Here is a 21185-nt window from a genome sequence, read left to right as displayed (position 1 = left end):
ATTACTTTCTTCTTTTTTCCTATAAGGTTTGATAAGCCCCCAAAAAATCTAAAATGTTGTGAGGAAAGTAACTTGCCTCCTCAGCTTTTGTTACATGTTTTGCCTGTACTTGTATACAGGATCAAAACCAAAACACTAACCTAAAAGTCCAACTAATGTATATGCTGTAGCATTTACTAGAGGCATAATCTTTTCGTTTTTTCTTGAATGGCAGATGTCCGTAATGTGGTCTGTGTCTGAGTGAGTTATTTCTACAGATTGAACTATTGAATATTTTTCTAATGCCTTGTCAAGTGCCAGTAATTAGTATAATGGAGTATTATTAACTCTTCTGTTTTTCTGATCTTGCGTTGCTTTCCCAAAACTTAGTATTTCGTTGAGACATATAATCATTGTAGCAGACTGAGGCTAATGAGAGATGAAGCTGTTTTTATGCTGCATCTGTGTTTTGTTTTTAAGATGTTTTAAAACTTCCTACTTGGGTATGTCTTTGCTTCCTGTTTTGCAAAGTGGGCTCATCTAATCTTATACCAAATTCATGTCTAGTAAATGGTGATGTAGAGCAAAATAGTACTATGTTCAGTATGAGTCGCCTGTCTTGCTGCAGAGTTCAGGCAGGCATCAAAGAAAGAAGCTAAATAGTAGTGGGTTAAATACGTACTATATTCACAGTTCTGACCATTTATTCTCTCTGTGCCTGCTGAATCACTCTGAGCAGGGTCTTAGTCATAGAACCATAAATATCTTCACAGTGGGTTGAACTACGGAAAATAGTGAAACAATGCTATTTTAAAATTTGTTTCTAGTTTAATGTATCCAGTTCGTTCTTTTGCAGTGGATATATTTACTTTGTACCAGTAAGATAGTCATAGTAATTGTGCTTACACTAAGCAATGGTAATTAGTCCTTCTAAGAGAACTAATCCTAACCTCTGCTTTTAGAAATGGCAGCTCTAGGTTAAAACAGGGCTTGGTGGCCCTGTGTGCATATTATCTGCTAATGTTGGCACTGTGTTCATGGCAATACGAAGCTTCTCTACCTAGCCTGCATTTTCTGAGGGCAGATGTTTCTAGCTGCTGTTTTTAAAGAAAATCTAATTTCTTTGGTGCCACATTTGAATACCAGATCATCACAGAATCACTAAGGTTGGAAAAGACCTGTAAGATCATCAAGTCCAACCATAAAAAAAAAAAACAAACCAAAACAAAACCAAAAAAACCCCACACCACACAACACCACACAAACAAAAAAAAAACCACACACCACCATGCCCCTCAAGCCATGTCCCACAAATCAGTATCACTTCAAATTATTGGTATCACCTGCTTTCTGTGCATAAAGCTAACGTGGGCTTTTTTCTTGCCTTTCATGTATTACCATACACAGAAGTGTGAAACTCTGGGCTTTGTTTTTTCTTTTGGCTGTTAAGTTTTATTAAAAATGCATTTACAAGATTTATTTTTAATATATGGTTGGATTTTTTTTTTTTAGATTATGAACGAATCTTCTCTCTTCTTGAGGAGGTGCAAGGACCTATGGAAATTCAGAAGTATTTCATTGAATTTGCTATCAAGGAAGCAGCAAGGTTTGTATAGATATAAATGAATTTGACTCATAAATTAAATGTTAATTTAGAGCATGATAGTAAATCATAAACTTTTCCACTACTAGTATTTTCTGTTTTCCTTTTTGACATATTTCAATTATTATAGTTGTTTTAGTGATCAAACTGCCATTATATTTTTATGGAGTAAATGGTCTTTACTTAAAGTTTAAATGTGAAATAGAGAGATGGGGTGTTACTGAAGACCAACCCAAAATTTTGGGTGGGTTGGGGAAGGGCAGCTGTATTAAATTAAATTTTCTGGCCTTTCTAATGCCAGAAATGAAGAAAGCTCTTCCGTACCAGAAACAGAGAGCCTCTGGTAATATGATATGTTGTGGCTGAATAGTGTTGAGTTGTTCAGCTGTATTTTTGGAAGAAAAAAATTAAATTGCTCTCCCTCTCTTCCTTAGGTTTAAAAAACGGGTCTTAATACAACACTTAGAGAGAATACTAGAGGAACTAGAATTCAACAGCCTACCCAACAGAGTTAATCATGTCAACAGTAGATAATAATGTACCGGCCAGACGAATATGGACCAGGAAGGAGTTTGCTGTGCCACAGAAGAGTGGAAGAGGATGTAGCTGCTGCCCTCACCATCATGGCAGTCAAGTGATTTTACTGTCACAGTCTGAGAAGAAGCAGTGGAGCTTTAACTTTAAGAACCTCTATCGGCAGAAGCTGGGCTATAACCTTAAGGATTTGCTATGAAAGGTGTGGCTTTTTTCCTGTGGAGGGTGCTATTTGCTCAACAGGCTGAAGAAAATAACCATTGCTGCCCCTCCTGCAGGTGATGAGAATTTACTCATTTGAACGCTGTCATTAGACATTTACGTGCTATAGGCAGCAGGTTGCACTAAAATGGGGCACTGTCAAATGCACACACTGTCTGCATCGTGGAGAGAGCCCGTGTGTTCCCAAAAAAAAACCCTCCCAGAAACACCTGCACTGGTAAAATTGCATGTTGCCACCACAGAGACAAGGGTCTTGTTCCCAAGAACTGCTAGCCATGCCTTTAAACTTGAGATTCAGTGTAGATTGAGAGTAAAGAAACTGCTATTGTGTTAATGAAAGCTAAAGACAGCCCTGTGACTGTTACCACCCGATGGTCACTAAACAATCTACCTCAGACTCTCTTCTGTTTTGTCTGCAGACATTATGAAAGTGCACCTGAGGCTTCCCAGGTCCCCGACTTCAGTTCTCTTTCATCCTGTGAGGAGGACGGAGATTCTTCAGGTGGCCTTGGCACACGCTGTGCTTTGGAAGCACTAAAAGGAAACGCTTTTAAAAACGTGTATTTTAATGTTCATACAAAAGAGATTATTTTGAACAGTATTGTTACCAGATCACTAATTTGATATTTTAACTGTATAAATTTTTTGGAACATATGTATATATAAAATAAACCATTTTATTAATTTTTAATAAGTGCTAATCTGAGGAGTCTGTAGCGGGCAGCACTGAGTTCCTCTAATTGTCTGTTACCAACAGACTGCTAATATTTTTGTAAAACCAGTGAGTAGTGTAGCTATACTGCAGCTGAACCTGATCTGCATACCCTCAAACACAGCTTGTGGTTGTAGTTGCAGAATGTGTTTGTACCCTGGAGCACCTGCCCCATCACTCAGCTCAGCCTGTGTGGGGTGCATGTTTTTACTCTGTTAAAGGCACTAAGTTCCAATTTACCAAACCCTTGGTTATCTGAGCTGGTATCTTCTCCTCCGTTCCTCTTACTATTTTGTCCAAAGGTAATTTTATTTGTCACAAAACATACAAAGAAGACTGAAGCACCTGCATGTAATTATTTTTTCTTTAGTCCAGTACAATAATGTGCCAGTAGTAAGCAGCTCTTCTGATAATCGTGTATTTTCAGTTGTTCACACATAACATCCTCTGATCCTCTAACAGCTTTCTTTTAAAGACAGGTTGAAGTTGTGCTCATGTTAACTAGCTCTTCACCGCATACTGCGAATATCCTAGGGATTCCGATTGACTAGCCCGTGCATGAGAGGCAGGGAAACAGATTTTAGCTGGTGAGCCTGTACTTCTCTGTTCCTGCTGGTATTTTTAGTACTAGCGGGTGAGACATCTTTTCCATCCGCTCTGAAGCAGTGGCCTTGTCTTTCTGGAAGATGCAGTTTGACCATTGGAATTACACCAGTGAAATTCAAGAAGGAAATAAAAGCCAGCAACAGCAAATCTCTGTCACAGTGTTATATGAATGGAGCGACACGGTGAAAGGCGTTACTGTAAATGTGTCCTAATTCTTTTCTTAGAAGTAACTTTTATTCATCTGTACAGTTGAACATTTTTTTAAAAGCACAGAAATACCTTGGAATGATACAAAGGGGGGATTCAGTCCTTCAAAATCGTTGTATGGAAGTTGTATGTCGCCATGATAGACCTCCCATGCATAATGTTGGGAATTTATTTACAGAAGGTCAGATATACTGTGCATACCTTGTTTTAAAATGGCCTGGTTGCATGCATCAAGTTGCATGTAATATGCTATTTTTGAAGTATAGGTGGTAAGAGGAGACAGCTCTCTTCTATCTGGTTAATAGTTATTTAATTTTGTTTCCTGGTTCCGGAGACAGTCACTTGATCATAATGTGTCTGAGCAGGGGCTGAGTTTTTAACTAGTGACCTTGTTAGTATGTAAAGCTGCTCTTTAGATGTGATGCAGTTGGCTGCCAAATTAGCTACAAGAAGCTGGTGACTTTCATTCACTTGTTTGGAATCTTATACTTCAGAAAATGCACCGAAGTGACAAAATAGTCCGTTCAAGTCCAAGCAGTGAAAATTTTCCCTTACCTCACCATTGTTTTATCTAAATAAATTGAATATGGATTAGAATATCAGAGGGGAAGAAACCTTACGGTGAACTGGACATGAGTCTTCATAAGAAGGAAGGAAGATGTACCATCCTTACAGGTTGTGTCAGTGAAGAGATGAGGAAAAAGGAGCGACAGTAATCCATCTAAGAGTGCGCACAGCCCTGCGTCCCAAGTGGAGCCCAAAATGAACATTGCTTGCTTAGGAAACAGTAAATGCTCCACGACCATGTTAGGGAGAATCTTAACGGAGATAACTTGTCGTAAGACAAACAGCCATGCTGGACGCGGGTGGAACGTGCATTGAGCAAATACAGCCGCAAGCTTTGAATGGCGCACACCACTTCGGTGTGCAACCGGGACAGCCAGGAGAGGTTATGCTAGTGTCAAGCCCTGCCTTTTCTAGGTAGAGACCGTGACCCCAGAAGCAACAGCTGTGTTACTAAGAGCATGTCCAGTCTGCACAACAGATGAGCCTCTGTACAACAGGAGTGTTCCTCAACAAGGGCTCAGGAGACAGCACAGGTCCACAGATACATATGGATGTGTGGAAGGAATCTGGAAGGCTATATGTGCTTTGCTCAAACTTAAATTTTTGAGCCCTTATCTAAGGTTGAAATAATGTGGCACAGTTAAACTGGAATGTTAGGAAGCAGGGAAAAATAATATGGCTCACTGTGTTTCCTGTAAGGAGTGTTGTTTAATAATCTGAATTAACAAATTAAGCACTTATCTTCCTGACATGGGTAGAAGGGCTGTGTGGTACTTTGGAGTCCAAATACCTGTATGTATTCTGGTTCTTCCATTTCCTGACCTTCTCTTAACTAGGCACCCTCAGTACTTACTATTTTTATTTTTCCCTTATAAGCACCAAGACTTTTCCTCGTTCCTAAAATGAGCCCATAGCCGTACAGCTCGCAGTCCAGTCGCTGACGGCAGATGTCTGTTAGGTGCTGCTGTTACCAATTTGTGTGCACAGTGCATATATGATGGGCAAGTGTACTCTTGCCCGTGCTTAACCAGCATCAGAAAATGATTGTCATCTTCCAAAATAAAAGCCGCAGAGGCTGTTACTGTGCTATGCTTGACTTTGCAGTGGTCAAACAATTGTATAACTCCCTTTACGGGAAACTGTACCAGAAAAAAACCCCAAAACCAAACCCTATTTTTTTCTAGTTTTCTTCTGGTAATTTTCTCTAGGTTCTGCCTCTAAACTGGCTGGCTGAAATGGCAGCAATGTAGGGTATTGAGCTGGTTTCCTTTTGTTCTGTTCTTTAATATCTACTAAGAAACTTCTGATGGAAAATCGTGAGTGGAAATGCATTGGCTAACAGAAACTATTAAAAAAACGATAAAGCTAAACTGTAGTGTTTCATACCAGCAATATGTCAACATCACACCTTTAGCAAACGGACTCTAGAGCACTTGTCTTAAAGAATATACAACCTAGTTAAACTCAAAACAAGGCCAAAGACACTTCAAATCTGGCAGAAACAAGGTTTGGCAGAGATCTGAAAGAAGGATGTTAGTCACTGGATTTAAAAGGAGCTGCTGCTTTCAGGTCTGCAAAAACAAGCTGAAGTCTGTCTTAAGTGGAAAAGGAAGAAACTGGAGAAGAATAGTGCCTTGGGATTTAGCAAAAATCTTGTGGCCTGCAGGAATTGTTAAGCTGTACTTCTAAATCTGAATCTTGTGATCAGTTTTTGACTGCCTTATCTAGGCTGTGATTTCAGGAGGGGAAGGGTAAACCAGAAGGCTGGACCTGTTTCATTTTCTCCACTCCAGTTCAGCTGCAACCTGGCATGTTGTTTCATCCTTGGAAGTAGACTGTTGGCTTGGCTTTAGTGTTGGTGTTTTTCTTCTGCCATTCTGTATCGACAGTGTTTTCAACGGTCTTTTGGTAATGGCTATACCAGCCTGGCAGTTTTGCGGGAGCCCTGTTGTCCATCGAGCAGGGAGCAGGTAGGGGCTATGGGTAGAGTTGGTGGGAAAAGCAGCTGCTGTTTGCATGCTGTGAAAGCTGGTTCAGCTTCATCTGTTCAACTTTAGAGCCTTTGTTTTAAAAGTTTGTGAGATAATTCTCAGGGCTGGGAGCACAAATCTGGTAACTTCAGCAGCAGATTATTTGGAGTTCAGAAGAAGAACACGCTAAGGAAGGAGTTAAACTGTTGGTACAGCTCTGTGCTAAACTCACTGGAGGGTATTTTCATGTGCAGTGGAAGAACATAGCTGTGTATGCCTTCCCTGAGTTGGCAGCCATGTGGGTTTGCCAGGAAGGGTGATGACTGATACCATGTGAAGAAAACAAAATTGCCCTTTACCATGAGTTGGGAAGCTATCAAAGCTGCTGCATGTCGTAAGATTTTGAGCCTGGGCTGAAGCTCTTAAACAATTTATGGTGAAGTCCAAAGGAATACTTTGGCCTGGGAAAGGCAGTGGAATGGAAACCCCCGACCAGATTTTTACTGAAGATTTATTTGGCTTTTTTGAGAGCTTCGGGAAGTTTCATCTCCATATCTGCAATGGGAATTTCATGGCTATTTTCTACTCCTGGACCAGCTCCAACAGCAGTAGAAGTAGCCGGATCCTTGGCATGTATATATGCTTGCTGTCAACTCAATCACTGTCACTCCTCTAATGGAAGCAGTCTTGCATAATGTCCCTTAAAACATTGGGCACCTCTGGCAATCTGCTGTATTGCAAAGCTCCGCTCACCGCTGCTGAGGAGCTGGTAGGAGGGATAGAAAGCTGGTTGCAAAGCATCCTCATGGTGTGTCCCCGTTTGTAAAATACTTAGAGCCTCGCAGGGCAGTGAAATGAGAGGTTTATAAAGCATTTTGGTAGTTAGAAGAGCAAAGCTTTATTTGCGTGGTCAGCCTGTTTGTTGTCATTTTCTCCAAAGTACGTGCATATCTTAATGTTACATTTTATTTGTAAATATTTAATATGTAGAATATATCAAAGAGAGGTTCAGCCTTTTGTAAAGGATGGAGTTGGAAGACTTCCCCTCTGGCTTCGTCTTGGAGCGGTGACCTGTCTGCTTGTGCAGAGGTGGCCCTTGCACAGAAGGATGCTGGGCTGCGCTTGGGTTTTCCCGGAGGACGTACTTGGCTCTGGAGCCGTCCCAGGTCTTGGATATGTGACCAGGGGCAACTGCCTCCTGGCAGCTGGAGCTGGATTTTTGCTGGATTTGTGGAAATGTACATACTGTTTCTTGTGGTGGTAGTGTGAGTAGTTACTGTCTGGGTGCAACTTTCAAAGCTTAAGAACCTGTCGATACAATTGGGGTTTGATCGTAGACAGTTGAAGGTGTTTTGATCAGTCTACGCTGCTGTAGTAGCTGCCTGATCTCTTGGTAGTGGGTGCCTCAGGATTCAAGGGTGCTTTCCTAAGTAGGACAGAAATAAATCTGAGCCCTCTTCCCCAGGACTAAAAAGTGATTAAAAAAAAAAAAGGCATTTTGCTGATTGCAGATGATTATAATGCAGCTGCTCGACAGTGACATCCCAGCCATGGAAAAACAACATTGGTTCTTTGAGCTATTTTCCAGTCCATGCAGTGTATTAAAATCCTTCATGCACAGCTGGCACATTTAACTTTGATTATGTTGTTGAAGTGACTGATCTGAGAGCAGGCTGGATCCCAGTTGCTTGCAGAATTCGAAAATAAGGTTGTTCCAATTCATCTGCAGTTGGTTATTTTGGAAGAGAGACAAACTATCTCGAGTACTTTCAGGGCTGCTAATTAAAGTCTTGTGGCACTCCTCTGAGGGAGTCTTTAAAGATGGATGGAGGGACTTACCCAAGGTCGTATAGTGTGTCACTAGCAAAGATGATTATAAAATCCATGCCCTAATTTGGTCTTGTACACTGAATTATTTCTCTGGTGTTGAAAATCCCATCACAAAACAACACGCTGGCTGCTGGGCTCTTGTGTGTGTCGGTGGGCTCCTCCCTGTGCTCGCTGACCTGCTAGCTTGGGTCTGGCACAGAGGGGAGCCTGGGGTGGGGATGGCATAGGCTCCCCACGGCCAGCTTCCATGCAGAGGTGGCTGGAGTGGGTGTCTTTTGCTGCAAGTGCGCTTCTGGGGCAGGAAAAAAGCAGGAGCTTGGGAAGAGGGAGGTGGGAAGGCTGTAGAGAAGTCACCCAAGGCTGTAGGCACTTGTGGTGGTACTGCCTCTTCTTTAAAGTTGAGTTCTGGCTTCTGACCTGAGCTGCTCCGGCACCTTTTCTTTCTCAGCCATATAGAAGTGTTAAATTCCTCTGACATCCCTGGATTCAGGGCTCCTCCCTCTGCCAAGGAGAAGCAGGCAGAGCGTAGAAGCTGCTATCCAAAGTGATGGTTAGTGGAAAAGGGGACGGTGGGGGACTGATGAGCTCTGGAAGAGACTGTTTTAAGTGCGTTGCGTTCAGCAAATCCTCCTGCGGGAGCATTGTTAGAGAACAGGAATACAAATGTACGGATGGCACATGCAGCGCTGCAGTGGCAGCGTTTGGCTTGCCGGGGCTCGGCGTGCTGGCAAGAGATGGGGGAAGGATGCTCACTGAGCTGCTGCTGTGGCTATCCCTGCAGCTTGCAGCAGGTGAAACGGGGTAAGACCAACTCCTGGGAACTGGCCATTAATTCCCCTGAGGAAAGGTGGTTGCTGGTGAGTCAGGGCCAGGGCTGTGATGGGAAAGTGTTGCTGAATAATAGGTTGAGTGATGGCTCTTCCCAGAAGTGCAACAGGACCCTGAGGAGGCTGTAACCTTGTGGGGCAACTGAAAGCTGGTTTTCGTCTGGGTTCCAGGTGGCCAAATCCTACATTCCTGCAGATGTAAGCAGAGCGGGCTCTCCTTCCCAGGGTCTGCCTTGCACCCCTGGACTCGGTGTACCCACTCTGTTGAGGTGAGAAGAGGCTATGAAAGCAAGGAAATGAAAGGGACAGCTCTCGTTACAATAGAAAACGAGTAAGAGGTTGAAAATGCCAATGAAAGCCTTGCCCCGTTCATCCCTGGGCACAGACGTGCAGATGGGGAGCTCCTCAGGTGGAAACTTGCACCAAGACTGTGTCTTTGGGGAGGCTGTCGCATGTGCTCAGCATGTGGCCGGAGTTGGTGCCTTGCAAGCGGGGTGTTGCAGTGCTGTGCTGATGGACGTCTGCTCTGCTTGTCCTGGAACTGCATCTGATGTGACTTACCTCTCTGTTTCTAGTCCTCCTGTCTTCACTTGTGCATTAACTGATCCCTGCTGAGCGTCCCAGTGCTCTGCTCCCCAGAACAGGACGGGGTTGAGACTCATTTCTAGCCCTTTCAAGCTCTGCAGTTACAGCTTAAGCAGGAGATGCAAGGGCAGAGAGGAGGCTGCTTTGCAGACCTCCCCTGACCACTGTTCACATCATGCCTGGTGGGGAGACATCTCAGCCCGCCCCTTTCAGAGGTTGTCCTCTCCTGCCAGCCCTGGCCAACCCAAGGCAGCAGCCTGGCCATCCTTGCAGTAGGTCTGGGTTTATTAAACAGCTCTGGTGCACCCCATAGGATACGTGGGTCCTTCCCACGTGAGATGAATGTAAGTCTCGCTCTGCTGCCGCTTTCCCTTTGTGATTTGAGGCTGCTGTATTCCAACAGGTATTGAAGTAGCAGCCGGCTTCTGCTTCAAAGTGGTGGTGGTAACTTTGACGTTGAAATGGCACCGTTCTTACCCAAGTCCCTGGGCAGAGGTCTGTATGAGATGGTGGGCTGCAAACCAGAAGCAGCACGGTGGTCTTGGAGAAGGAGGGGGGATTATCTCGCCTTTTCTCTCCACTCCGTGTGCTTTGTGTTGTGCTGGGGAGGTCCTGCCTTACTGTGGGGTTGCCCTTGCTGGGGGCTGAGCCCAGCCCTGCAGGTGCCTTGGAGGCTCTGGTAACGTCCCGGGGAGCGACAGCTTCGTGCGGATATGGGGAAGCAAACTGCATTTTGGAGCGCCAGCTGAACGGGCTCCTCCAAAACCGCTTTTTGATGTGTCTTGTTTTGTGTGCTTCTGGGTCCGGGATGGGGGAGTAAATCACTGCTGCACCATTTGCTGTGCGCACCGGGCACTCTTCCTGCATCCTGCGCTGCAGCAGAGGCCTCCCGGGGACGGAGGATGCTGGGGCAGCCTGGGGCTCGGAGGACGTCAGCGCTGGCCTTGTGTGGCTGGCCCTGAACTGCTCTAAAATACACAGCAGAAATACCTTGGGGGAGGAGGGGGAATTTTTTCTTTCCTTTTTTTTTTTCTTTTTTTTTTTTTTTTTCTAAAATCCTAAGTGTAGTTCTCCTGCAGCACAGCGTGCCTCCAGCTAATCCCGGGAAGCTGGTTCAGCCAGCAGCAGTACAGGCAGGGAGGGCACTGCCAGTGCCGGGTGCTCTGCCTGGCAGCAAGGGTTACACTGGGGCTGCAAACTGGGAGTAAACAGCCACGTCCATCTGTGTGGGGGTCTGTGGGTTCCCTGGGACCACTACCATAGGGTGAACCATTGGTTTGATAATCCAAATGTCACCTTTTTACAGGTTTTTTTCTCTCCCTCTTCCTTTGAAAATGGCCTGGTAAGCCGTGACACCGCACGGCCTGGGCTCCTGCCAAAGAGCCCTGGGGCTTGTGTTCCTGCTCGCGCTGCCAGGCTCCTGGCTGCCTCGCTGCTTCGTGAACTCCCATTTGCCTTTCTTGGTTGGAATAAGGATTAAGTTAGCAGGACAGGAAAATTAATTAGCTGCCATTTTAAGCATGTAGCTTTTGTTGCAGTCCGAAGTGTTTTGAAATGACATTGTATCGCTGAGACCAATGTGGGGCTGATTAAAAGGCTTTTACCTGCCGGAATACCCAATTTATTTCCGCCATGGTTCTCCCCCAGGTGATTACGGCTTCAAGGTAAACCTCAAGGCCAAATCAAAGGAGTGTTTTGCCTTCGCTGCTAGTGCTGGCCGTGGAAAGCTGGTACCAAAGGTTTTTCTGCTTGTTTAACATTCAAAATAGCCTTTCTTTGCCCTTCCCCTCCGTGCAGGCAGCCTGCCAACTCGGCGCAGGCAGGGGCTGGGACAGCAGGGAACTGCAAAGCGAGCTGCAGCTTCCCTGCCCTGCTGAGGCTGGGGGCGTGGGGGACGGGGAGCTTCCACAGGGCGCTCGGGGGCAGCACCCCAGCCCCTGGATGCTGCGGGGTGACCCTCAACTGTCCCGAATCGTCTGGTGGAAAATTGCTGCTTTTTGGTGCAGGTGACCCCCAAAAAGGAGCAGAAACGGTGCCACTCTCGAGGGTGGTGTGTGGTGTGTGTGCATATCCAGCTGGAGGATGTCCCCATAGCTGATGTCCTTGCTGAAAGTGTTGGAGATGGAGAAGGGCAGCTCTGCTGCAGTGCAGTGAAGGGCGAGGGAACCCAAAGCATGGGAAGTGAGTGATAAGGAAGCCAAAAATCATTTTAGAGTTAGAAAGTAATTGCCATTCCCTGATTTCTCCGGGGAGGAGGCTGCGTTGGTGCTCCAGAGCACTGGGAAGGGGCTGTTAGCCACCAGCTTTCCTGAGAAAGCTTTAATCCAGCGCTCGGCAGCAGTGGGGAGAGGGCACACCAGCCTCACCCTTTACAAGCAGCGCTAATGGGTCTCACAGCTGCACTTTGCTTTCCTGCGCCGCAGTGACGGCTCCAGCGTGCCCCGTCTCTGCTGATGCGCAGAGGGGAAGCACAGGTCTCCTCTGCCACTCGCAGACATGTGTGACCAGGAGTTATTTTCACAAGTGGTGCTATGGTTCAGCCCTTGCTGAACTCTCTAGGAAAAGATTCCTGCCAGCTGCGCTTCCACCCCAGCCTCTGATTCAGAAAGTGCAGGGACAGTGAACGACCTCTGATGGTCCCCATCTCCTCACCTCGTGAAGGGTCTAAATGCCTCCTGCCCTCCTTAACTTCAAACAAACAAAAATTCCCCACTGAACTCTCGCTGGCTGCTGGGGAAGAGTGGAGGAAATAGCAAAATTAATGTAGATTAAACCTGCTACTCCAGCAACGAATGCAATTTGTCAGCATATTTTTTTTTTAGTATTTAATGTAGTAGAAACATCATGTCCTGTAGCCAAAGCAATTCAAGGCGTGATGGCAGTAAATGCACGCCGGGCGAGGCTGGAAACTCTTCCTCTTTGGTCTAATCCAAGAAGCTCTTGGCACAACTTTTGTTTTGCTTTTGAAGAAGGGAAGCTCATCTGTGAAGAACTGCACATTGCAAGGTAAGCACAAGGTAGTTTTGGGAGCTGGTTAAGGTGCCCCTTCCTTAAAACCCTGACTTGTTTTTTTACACCCAATGTGCGGTGCTGGATGCAGACAGCTGCAGCAGCGCAGTAAGCAGACGAAGGGTGAGTCTGCTGCTCGCTCTGGTGCAATCATGATGGATGCTGTAGTTAAGCAAACTCCTCTAGTTCTTTGCTAGCTTTTCAACCTCCCCCAACGGAAAAGCGGAACAGGGAGCGAAAAGTGATCTTGCTCAAGTTCAAGATTTTAACCATCTCCAGCCCTGTGAGTAGGCTGAGTATTTCCTCCAGCAACTGTTGCAATACCAGACCTTGCAGGAGCCTGTCCCGTGGGTTGGCAGGGGATTAGCACATGGTAGAAAAGCCTGTAGTATGGTTAAATGGAAGACAGAAAATACGTCAGCTCTGCCAGATACCTTGACTAGGAATCTCAAAGGCAGGCAGATCCCCAGGCTGGTAACATTTCCTTCCTAAATGTTTTGTTTAGCTACTTGTAGCATGCTATTTTGATTCCCCCTACTGATCTTATCTCACAGTAATGAACACCAGGCCAGGCATGCACTGCTGTAATTAAGGCAATCACTTCTTGTCAATGCTAGGCAGTCACTTTTAAATATTCAGTCATCAGGGAGTTGCTGCAGCAAGCTCCAGGATGGTCAGAAATAAACAAACTCCCAAACACTTTAAGGATATCAATTTTTATTGGACATTGCGAGATCAATAAGAAAAAATAATTTGTACAGCTTTGTGATATAACCATTGCTGCTGAAGAGTAAGGCTACTTGTCACGAGAAGAGACCTGGCGCAGCCAACAGGGTGTTCCAGCAGGACCTGCTCTGAGAAGCAGATGATGTTCTCCACTCACCCTGTCCCACAGCAGCACTTTCTGCCTCGGGCAGGTCCACGTAGCCTTACGGTAGCACAAACGGGGCTTCTTAAACATTAAGGGTGAGCAGCCCTGCTCGAAGAGACCCTCTGCAAATGGCTCACTGCCAACCACAGTTGCAGTATCAGTCTGGTACAGTGGTTACTGACCTTCTGCCTTGTTTCTCCCTCCCTCTGCTAATTCTGTCTTTCCTCTGTGCCTGGCGAGGTCACCTGGCCAACATTCAGCCCTTTCCTCCATGCAGCAGCTGCCTCACGGCAGCCCTCCTCCCCAGGGAAAGAGCTCTGTTCGCAATAGAGACCTGACCTAATACTTACTATTTTTGAGGCCTTTGGTGACACCAGCTAGGGGGGGGAACCAGGACACTTTAAAAGTAATCTGGCAGCTCAGACGCTTTCAGCTGGCAGAGTAACACTTTCTAACCAAACCCAGACACTTAAGAGTGATTGTAGAGCAGCAGCTACAGATAATTGCTCTAGCACTGGGGCACCCACTCCATAGGACGGGCAGAGCTAGAAAAAGAGGCTTCGGTTTACACAGTATTTTTGTTAAGCTTTTTGCCTTTGACAGTTCTTAACAGTTTAAAAAAACCCAAACAGATGCTAGGACAAAAGGCTGAGTTTCCACAGCAGCAGCGAGAAATTCTCAGACTAGGCAAAATCCTCGTTGGCCCCATCAGTATCTCAAACTACCCTCCCTTTGCTATGTCAGGTAGGTGAAATACCAGACCAAGAGACATTTTAGCATTGATTCAGTCCCTAAGGGGAGATGAGAATTTAGACATCAGTAGGCGTTAAGGACAGTATCCATCTGTCCTAATACATGAAATCAAGACAGTAATCTTAAATCAATGAAGGGCTCAGCTGGAAAAAAGAAATCAAATTGAAAGGCTGTTGGCAGAAATGGGGGTAGTTGTACCATGACCGGTTGATTACCTGTACTGTACCAGTGCCAGTAAACTGACCTAGCTGTTGGATCCTACCCCTGGACCACTGACAGAACGAATATTTCTTACTGATACTTAAATACTTCTCATAGAAGATGACTTGGGAACTTGTATCTGGTGCCAACACAGCATTCAGCCATCTGATGACCATTCCTGTATTCACAACCAAAGAGAATGTAAATACAGTGGGTAAACAAGCTGAGCATGGTAGACTATCTACGTGATCAGATGTGAGCTGCCTCCCCCACGCAGGCACCAAATGTACAGCCACATCCCAGGCAACTTGGGGCAACACAGGACAGTTTACATTTAAAGGAAGGAGGGCGACAAGGAAATAACGTGATAATGAAAAACTAGGGAAAAAAAACCCTTCACACAACTATTTTTCAGCATTGTAAAAAAATAAAAATGAAAGCAATCTTTTTGACTTCCTGTGCCTACACCATGCAGGTCTCCTAGGCGTTCTAGGAACAGGAGACGCTGCCCCTTTTTCTGCTGTTAAGTGATGCAGTGCACACAGTATTTCTGAAGGAGTTCCATAAACTGTAGTGCAAGCAAACTGAGAAAATAAATAGCACTCGAACATTCCCTCTTGTCAAAGAACATTAATTGCAGTAAAAACTAGCTTGTTTTTTGTTTTAACTGAAGTTAAGTCAGCTGCAACTTGTTTTAATATATGAAAATTTGAAGATGTGTTTCACAGCATAACTGTAGAATAATTTACACTGCATTGCCAATTCACAATTCAGTCATTTTCATTAACAGTGTACAAAGAAGGTCCTTAGTTTATATATATATATACTTTATAAAGTCTGGAAGATCAATATAAATACTGCTCCAGAAATTAAAAAAGTGTTTACATCCCCAACTTGAATATTACATCTCAGTGTCCTGGATTATTATTATAATCTGTAAAAGTCTTAGCGGCGCAGAGGTTCAAGTTTTCGAAATTTCAGTGACGAGCTGGATGACAAAGCATCTTGGTTTGAAGAAGAATTCACTGTGTCTGGGGACTGGAACAATACTCTACCACGATGATTAAATACATAAAAAGATGGATGGTTCCTTAATGTGTCAAATGTCCTTCAAAATAAATGTAAAAAATCAACATTAATACTCTTTTAGAACAGGGGTTTTAGAAGTGTCAGTCTAGGGTATACCAACTTTTACAGACACGGAAATACAAGTTTTGACTCCAAAACTCTCGCTGTAAGCTTCCTAAACCAAAACCCAGAGGAAATACAAAGCCAAGCGTGAAAAATACTGACTGCTCAATACGCAGAGGTTGTCCACCCCACAGACAAACCTCACCTTCCTTCCTTGAGCTTAGGGGCAGACCTGTGGATTACTGCATGCACACGTTACCAGATGTGCCAGCCTTCGTTCAGCTGTCACTTGTGTTAATACCTTGACGCTGTTTACTGTCAGCTTTCCATCCCTTTCTGTGCCTGAAGCTAAGGGTTTTAGGTAAACAGTATGAAATACAAGAATGTCAACTTTTTTACTTTCCGTACTCCCCTGTGTTTTTGGAAACGACCAGAGGCTGCACCGCCCCATCCAATTTCATATCCTTTTCAAAAATCTCAATTCGAAACCCTTATTTTCTTAAAGTCTTTCAGATATTCTGCCTTGAATAGTTCAGTGTGAGATTCAAATAACTCAGACTCTTGTAAAGAAGCAAAGACAAACAGAGGGTGAGCCAGGCATACTGCCCTGTAGTCTATGAGACCATCTCATGACAGCACTTCGTGACTACTGAGCTTTTACTTCCCATGTAGCCATTTCATTCCTCTACCAACTCTGCACATCAGGATTTTGGATGAGGAAAAGCAAGAAGTTTATTTGATTTGTTCCGGTTATCTAACTCTCTCTGAAATTCAAGACATTGTTGGCTTTGCCAGGTGTGACTGTTCCTCTTGGTGTCATTGTCTACAACATGCATTTAAGAAGAATTGAGCTAAAGAGTGAGCTATTTCACAGCATTCAGCTTGTATAGAGAGTAGCAGATACAGGTGTTTATGAAAAGAAGAAATAAGACATACTTATTTTTTAGTTCTGAAGTGGCATCCATGTCTTTAAATTCTCCTGCAATATGTACTATCCCATAGCAGGTAACTGCAAAGGCTAACAGAGTCTGAAGAACTATCTGTAACAAAGGGAAGCACAATGCAACACACACATCACTTAATATTCTTAACATTTACCGAAAAATCTCATCTTTCAAAGAGTGTCTCTTGCACTTTTTATCCAGTGACAGCAAGTGCTTTACAGAGGTGGGCAATCCAACAGCGGGGAAACTGAGGTACAGGAAGATTAAGTATCCCGCCTACTTAGCGTGGCAAAATGGTGACAGAGCTGAGAAGAGCTGCAGCTGCCTGACAACTGGTCTGTGTAGCACGAATTGAATTGATTCACGCGGCTCCTCAGTGAGATCCTTAGAACAAAACACTGTGTTCTTGTGCACTTAAGAATCTAATACTCTCTCCGAGAAAGGAGCTGGGTGCCAACACGCGCTGTGCAGCGGTGGCAGCTGCTGCTTGGTCCAAATGCCATGCCTGGTTGTCCTGGGTATTTGATCTCCTAACCTTTCTGATTGAGCAAAAATGGAACAGATAATAATTGAAGTGGAATTTAAAACCCAAGCAAATAAAAAACCAAAACCCTTCCTGAAGCAGGTTGTGCTGGGATCAAATGGGCACACAGCCACACTGGATAAACAAATGTCAGCCAACAAAAGCCAGAGGGAGGGGGATGTTTATGCTGCAATGAAGGAGATGAATGCAAAAGCTCTCTGAGCTACGCTCAGGGAATTCCTGGACAAGATGCTTCAGGGTAGTTCTAAAGAAGGAGAGGGAGGTCTGGACCTGGGGTTTGTTCTCTCCGACACATATAACACACCACAGGAAGCTGGGACAGAAAACATGGTTCTTTTTGACAGGGGGGGCTCAAATGAAAGTGCAATTTAAAAACTACTTTACCCTTCGTGCTTGCCTACCACATTTAAAAAAAAAGCAGTTGAGAGAGACTAAACTATCCACACAGCACCACACCTTTCAAACACTGTAAAAACTTGAACTTACATCTATGGGCAATGTTTCATCTTCCTTTTCTGTTAATCTCATGTAAGAACGATCTACAAAACAGAAACACACACATGCATCAAACACTCTGTATAAGCGAATAAAGAGAAGAGCAATACAAAAACCCCGCAAGAGTTGCTGTAGGTCTCGGACATGTGCCCGTCCCGATCACCCCCGGGCAGCTCCCGGCCTCGCGTTCAGCCCCTGCTCCTCCAGAGCGCGGCCGGCCCCGACCCCCGCGCCCGCCCCGTCACCCCCTCTCCCCGCTGCCAGGAGGGGGGGTGCCTGCGGGGACGGCAAACGCAAGGAACGAAGCCGCGATCCGGCGGCCGGCAGCCCTCCCTTCCCTGCCCCGGCTGCTGCTGCGGCGCTTGCACGGGGCGAGCCCCGCGCTCCTCCCGGTAAGTTCCCGGCGGGCGACAGCTCCGCTCTCCCCGCAGCCCGGCCCGCAAGGGCAGGACCACCCCAGCCGGCGGGCTTGGCGGCGCCGCGGGGCTCCCCGCGGGGATGGTGATGATGCCGCCGCGGCCCGGCCCCGGCCCCCGCCCCGGAGCTCCCCCGGTGGCCGGGCGGGAGTGACGGGGCCCGGCGGGCCTCCCCGCGCCGCAGCCCCTCTCAGGCGGCGGCACCACCACCGCCGGTCCGGGCCGCCCCCCACCGCCGCCCGCTCACTCACGCTGCGCCGCCGAGAAGGCCGCGTGGGCCAGGGCGAAGAGGCCGAGCCCCACCAGCCCCTTCCACACCGAGGCGGCCGCCATCGTCGCCGCCGCCGCTCGCCCCGCCGCCGCCAGGGGCGCCCGCCGTCTCCCGGCGCCGGCTGATGGCGTCACGAAGAAGGGGCGGTACTAGACAGCGCCCGAGAGGGGCGTGGCTTGAGCGGGGGGCGTGGCTTTTCCGCGGCAAGGGGCGTGGCCGGGCCGCCGCTTTCCCACGCGGGACCGAGGCCATTGAGGAAATCGAAGGGGTCGGGGTGGACGCGGGGAGTCGGGGTTGCCTCCGGTGGGGCAGCTCAGGGAGAACCGAAGCACCGGCCCCTGGGCCAAGCCTGTTCCCTCCACCGGGCCGGGTGCAACCCCCGTTTTGCCTCCCAGCTGAAAGCAGATCTGGGCCATCGGGTGCCTGGGGTAATTCCCACTTCCACGTGTTTAACCTCAAAGCTTGAAGGACCCGTGCAAGAAAAAATGGTGTCAAGGGATGCACAGCGTGTGCAGGAACAGATGCCCCAACCCCAGGCCGAGCAAGGCCTGGGGCAAAGCAAGGAAACCCAACTGTCCCACAAGGCCAAGCATTTAGGTCTTCCATGCCCCCAAGGCACAAGGATAAGCGGCACAAAAGCGATTCTTGAAGGGTATTTTCTACAAACCACCTTTAAGCTGATCACTGTGGCATTTATTGCAGCCCTTGCCCCACCGGCCATTTCTTGGTAAACAGGGTGGGAAGTTTACCCTGACCCCATCTCGGGGCAGACCACGGCTCCTGGCACCATCCCCATGCCTTGGCATGGTGTGGATGCACCGCTGCCCTCCAGGATCCCCCCCAGCCCCGGCTCTGGGGAGCAGCGTGGGCTATTGCTGTCCCCCAGGAGCCTGGGACAGGGGCGGCCCGCAGCACACCCCTCCAGCGCACCCCACGCACAACACCCTCATCGGCCCCAACCGCTCCTGCGCGTGGCTGTGCAAAGCCAAGGCCCGTGCAAAGCTTCTTCCTTGCAGCAAGCATTTTGGGAATTTTTCTTCCCCTCTTGCAAACCTCCTTGCACTCTGACCCCCTTGCAACCCCCTTTTTGCATCCTTGCAACCTGTTTTTTCCCCTGCAACCCCCTTTTTGCATCCTTGCAACCTGTTTTTTCCCCTGCAACCCCCTTTTTGCACCCTCGCAACCTGTTTTTTCCCCTGTAACCCCCTTTTTGCACCCTGGTTTTTCCCCTGTAACCCCCTTTTTGCACCCTGGTTTTTCCCCTGCAACCCCCTTTTTGCACCCTCGCAACCTGTTTTTTCCCCTGCAACCCCCTTCTTGCACCCTGGTTTTTCCCCTGCAACCCCCTTTTTGCACCCTCGCAACCTGTTTTTTCCCCTGCAACCCCCTTTTTGCACCCTCGCGACCTGTTTTTTCCCCTGCAACCCCCTTCTTGCACCCTGGTTTTTCCCCTGCAACCCCCTTTTTGCACCCTCGCGACCTGTTTTTTCCCCTGCAACCCTCTTTTTGCACCCTTGCAACCTGTTTTTTCCCTTGCAACCCCCTTTTTGCACCCTTGCAACCTGTTTTTTCCCCTGCAACCCCCTTTTTGCACCCCGGTTTTTCCCCTGTAACCCCCTTTTTGCACCCTCGCAACCTGTTTTTTCCCTGGCAACCCCCTTTTTGCACCCTCGCAACCTGTTTTTTCCCCTGCAACCCCCTTTTTACACCCTCGCAACCTGTTTTTTCCCCTGCAACCCCCTTTTTGCACCCTTGCACCCTGTTTTTTCCCCTGCAACCCCCTTTTTGCACCCTCGCAACCTGTTTTTTCCCTTGCAACCCCCTTTTTACACCCTTGCACCCTGGTTTTTCCCCTGCAACCCCCTTTTTGCACCCTTGCAACCTGTTTTTTCCCTGGCAACCCCCTTTTTACACCCTTGCACCCTGTTTTTTCCCCTGCAACCCTCTTTTTGCACCCTTGCAACCTGTTTTTTCCCTTGCAACCCCCTTTTTGCACCCTTGCAACCTGTTTTTTCCCCTGCAACCCCCTTTTTGCACCCCGTTTTTTCCCCTGTAACCCCCTTTTTGCACCCTCGCAACCTGGTTTTTCCCCTGCAACCCCCTTTTTGCACCCTCGCAACCTGTTTTTTCCCTTGCAACCCCCTTTTTACACCCTTGCACCCTGTTTTTTCCCCTGCAACCCCCTTTTTGCACCCCGTTTTTTCCCCTGTAACCCCCTTTTTGCACCCTCGCAACCTGTTTTTTCCCTGGCAACCCCCTTTTTTCACCCTCGCAACCTGTTTTTTCCCCTGCAACCCCCTTTTTGCACCCTCGCAACCTGGTTTTTCCCCTGCAACCCCCTTTTTGCACCCTTGCAACCTGTTTTTTCCCTGGCAACCCCCTTTTTACACCCTTGCACCCTGTTTTTTCCCTTGCAACCCTCTTTTTGCACCCTTGCAACCTGTTTTTTCCCCTGCAACCCCCTTTTTGCACCCCGGTTTTTCCCCTGTAACCCCCTTTTTGCACCCTCGCAACCTGGTTTTTCCCCTGCAACCCCCTTTTTGCACCCTCGCAACCTGTTTTTTCCCTTGCAACCCCCTTTTTTACACCCTTGCACCCTGTTTTTTCCCCTGCAACCCCCTTTTTGCACCCTCGCAACCTGTTTTTTCCTGGTTTTTCCCCTGCAGCCCCCTCCCCAGCACTCCTGAAGCCTCCCCTTGCAGCCCGCTGTCCCTTTCCCCCCTGCGGCCCGACTCCCGCCGCTTTGCGAGCCCGCAGCCTCCCCCACAGCCAGGCGACCCCTCCTCTCGCAGACCTTTCCCCCCTCGCTTGCACCCCGCCTTCCCCCTTACGCGCTCCCAGGCGCCTCCTTCAACACGCCCCCCTCTCCCCCGTCGCCCGCCCGCCCTCCCCTCGGCCCGCCGGCGCC

The 21185-nt window shown here is 47.5% G+C and overlaps 2 protein-coding genes across 9 annotated transcripts in view; one reads left to right on the top strand and one right to left on the bottom strand.

The window, feature by feature from the left end:
* The window catches only part of LOC104265012 (integrator complex subunit 6-like), a 42615-nt gene extending 39650 nt beyond the window's left edge, over nt 1–2965 (top strand). For 4 of the 8 annotated variants that reach the window (XM_059824231.1, XM_059824229.1, XM_059824226.1 and 1 more), the window contains 2 exons: nt 1492–1585; nt 2017–2798. In XM_059824231.1, coding sequence (XP_059680214.1) covers nt 1492–1585; nt 2017–2116 — 194 coding nt within the window. In that variant the 3' untranslated portion in view covers nt 2117–2798. Of the gene's footprint in view, nt 1–1491; nt 1586–2016 lie in introns of all 8 variants that reach the window. The other 4 variants (XM_059824230.1, XM_059824228.1, XR_009484281.1 and 1 more) reach the window with 3 other exon arrangements.
* A 10399-nt stretch (nt 2966–13364) lies between these two features.
* Nucleotides 13365–18339, bottom strand: MMGT1 (membrane magnesium transporter 1). The gene is made up of 4 exons (XM_059824438.1): nt 18258–18339; nt 17582–17634; nt 16544–16647; nt 13365–15584 (listed from the first exon to the last, which is right to left on the bottom strand). The coding sequence occupies exons 1-4, from the start codon at nt 18337–18339 to the stop codon at nt 15422–15424; spliced, it is 402 nt and encodes a 133-aa protein (XP_059680421.1). The 3' UTR covers nt 13365–15421.
* Between the last annotated feature and the right edge of the window lie 2846 nt (nt 18340–21185).

Source organism: Gavia stellata, chromosome 14 (assembly GCF_030936135.1).
Source record: "Gavia stellata isolate bGavSte3 chromosome 14, bGavSte3.hap2, whole genome shotgun sequence".
Taxonomy (NCBI): Eukaryota; Metazoa; Chordata; class Aves; order Gaviiformes; family Gaviidae; genus Gavia; species Gavia stellata.
Note: the sequence above shows the minus strand (reverse complement) of the source record. Positions and strands in the feature narration are given on the sequence as shown.

Excerpts from the sequence above, each read along its gene's own strand:
- MMGT1 (XM_059824438.1), bottom strand. The coding sequence starts at position 18,339 with ATGGCGGCCGCCTCGGTGTGGAAGGGGCTGGTGGGGCTCGGCCTCTTC. Across the intron at positions 16,648-17,581 it reads ATGAAACATTGCCCATAGAT|ATAGTTCTTCAGACTCTGTT; the intron begins GTAAGTTCAAGT and ends CCTTTGTTACAG. Across the intron at positions 15,585-16,543 it reads ACTTCAGAACTAAAAAATAA|GACATTTGACACATTAAGGA; the intron begins GTATGTCTTATT and ends TTTATTTTGAAG.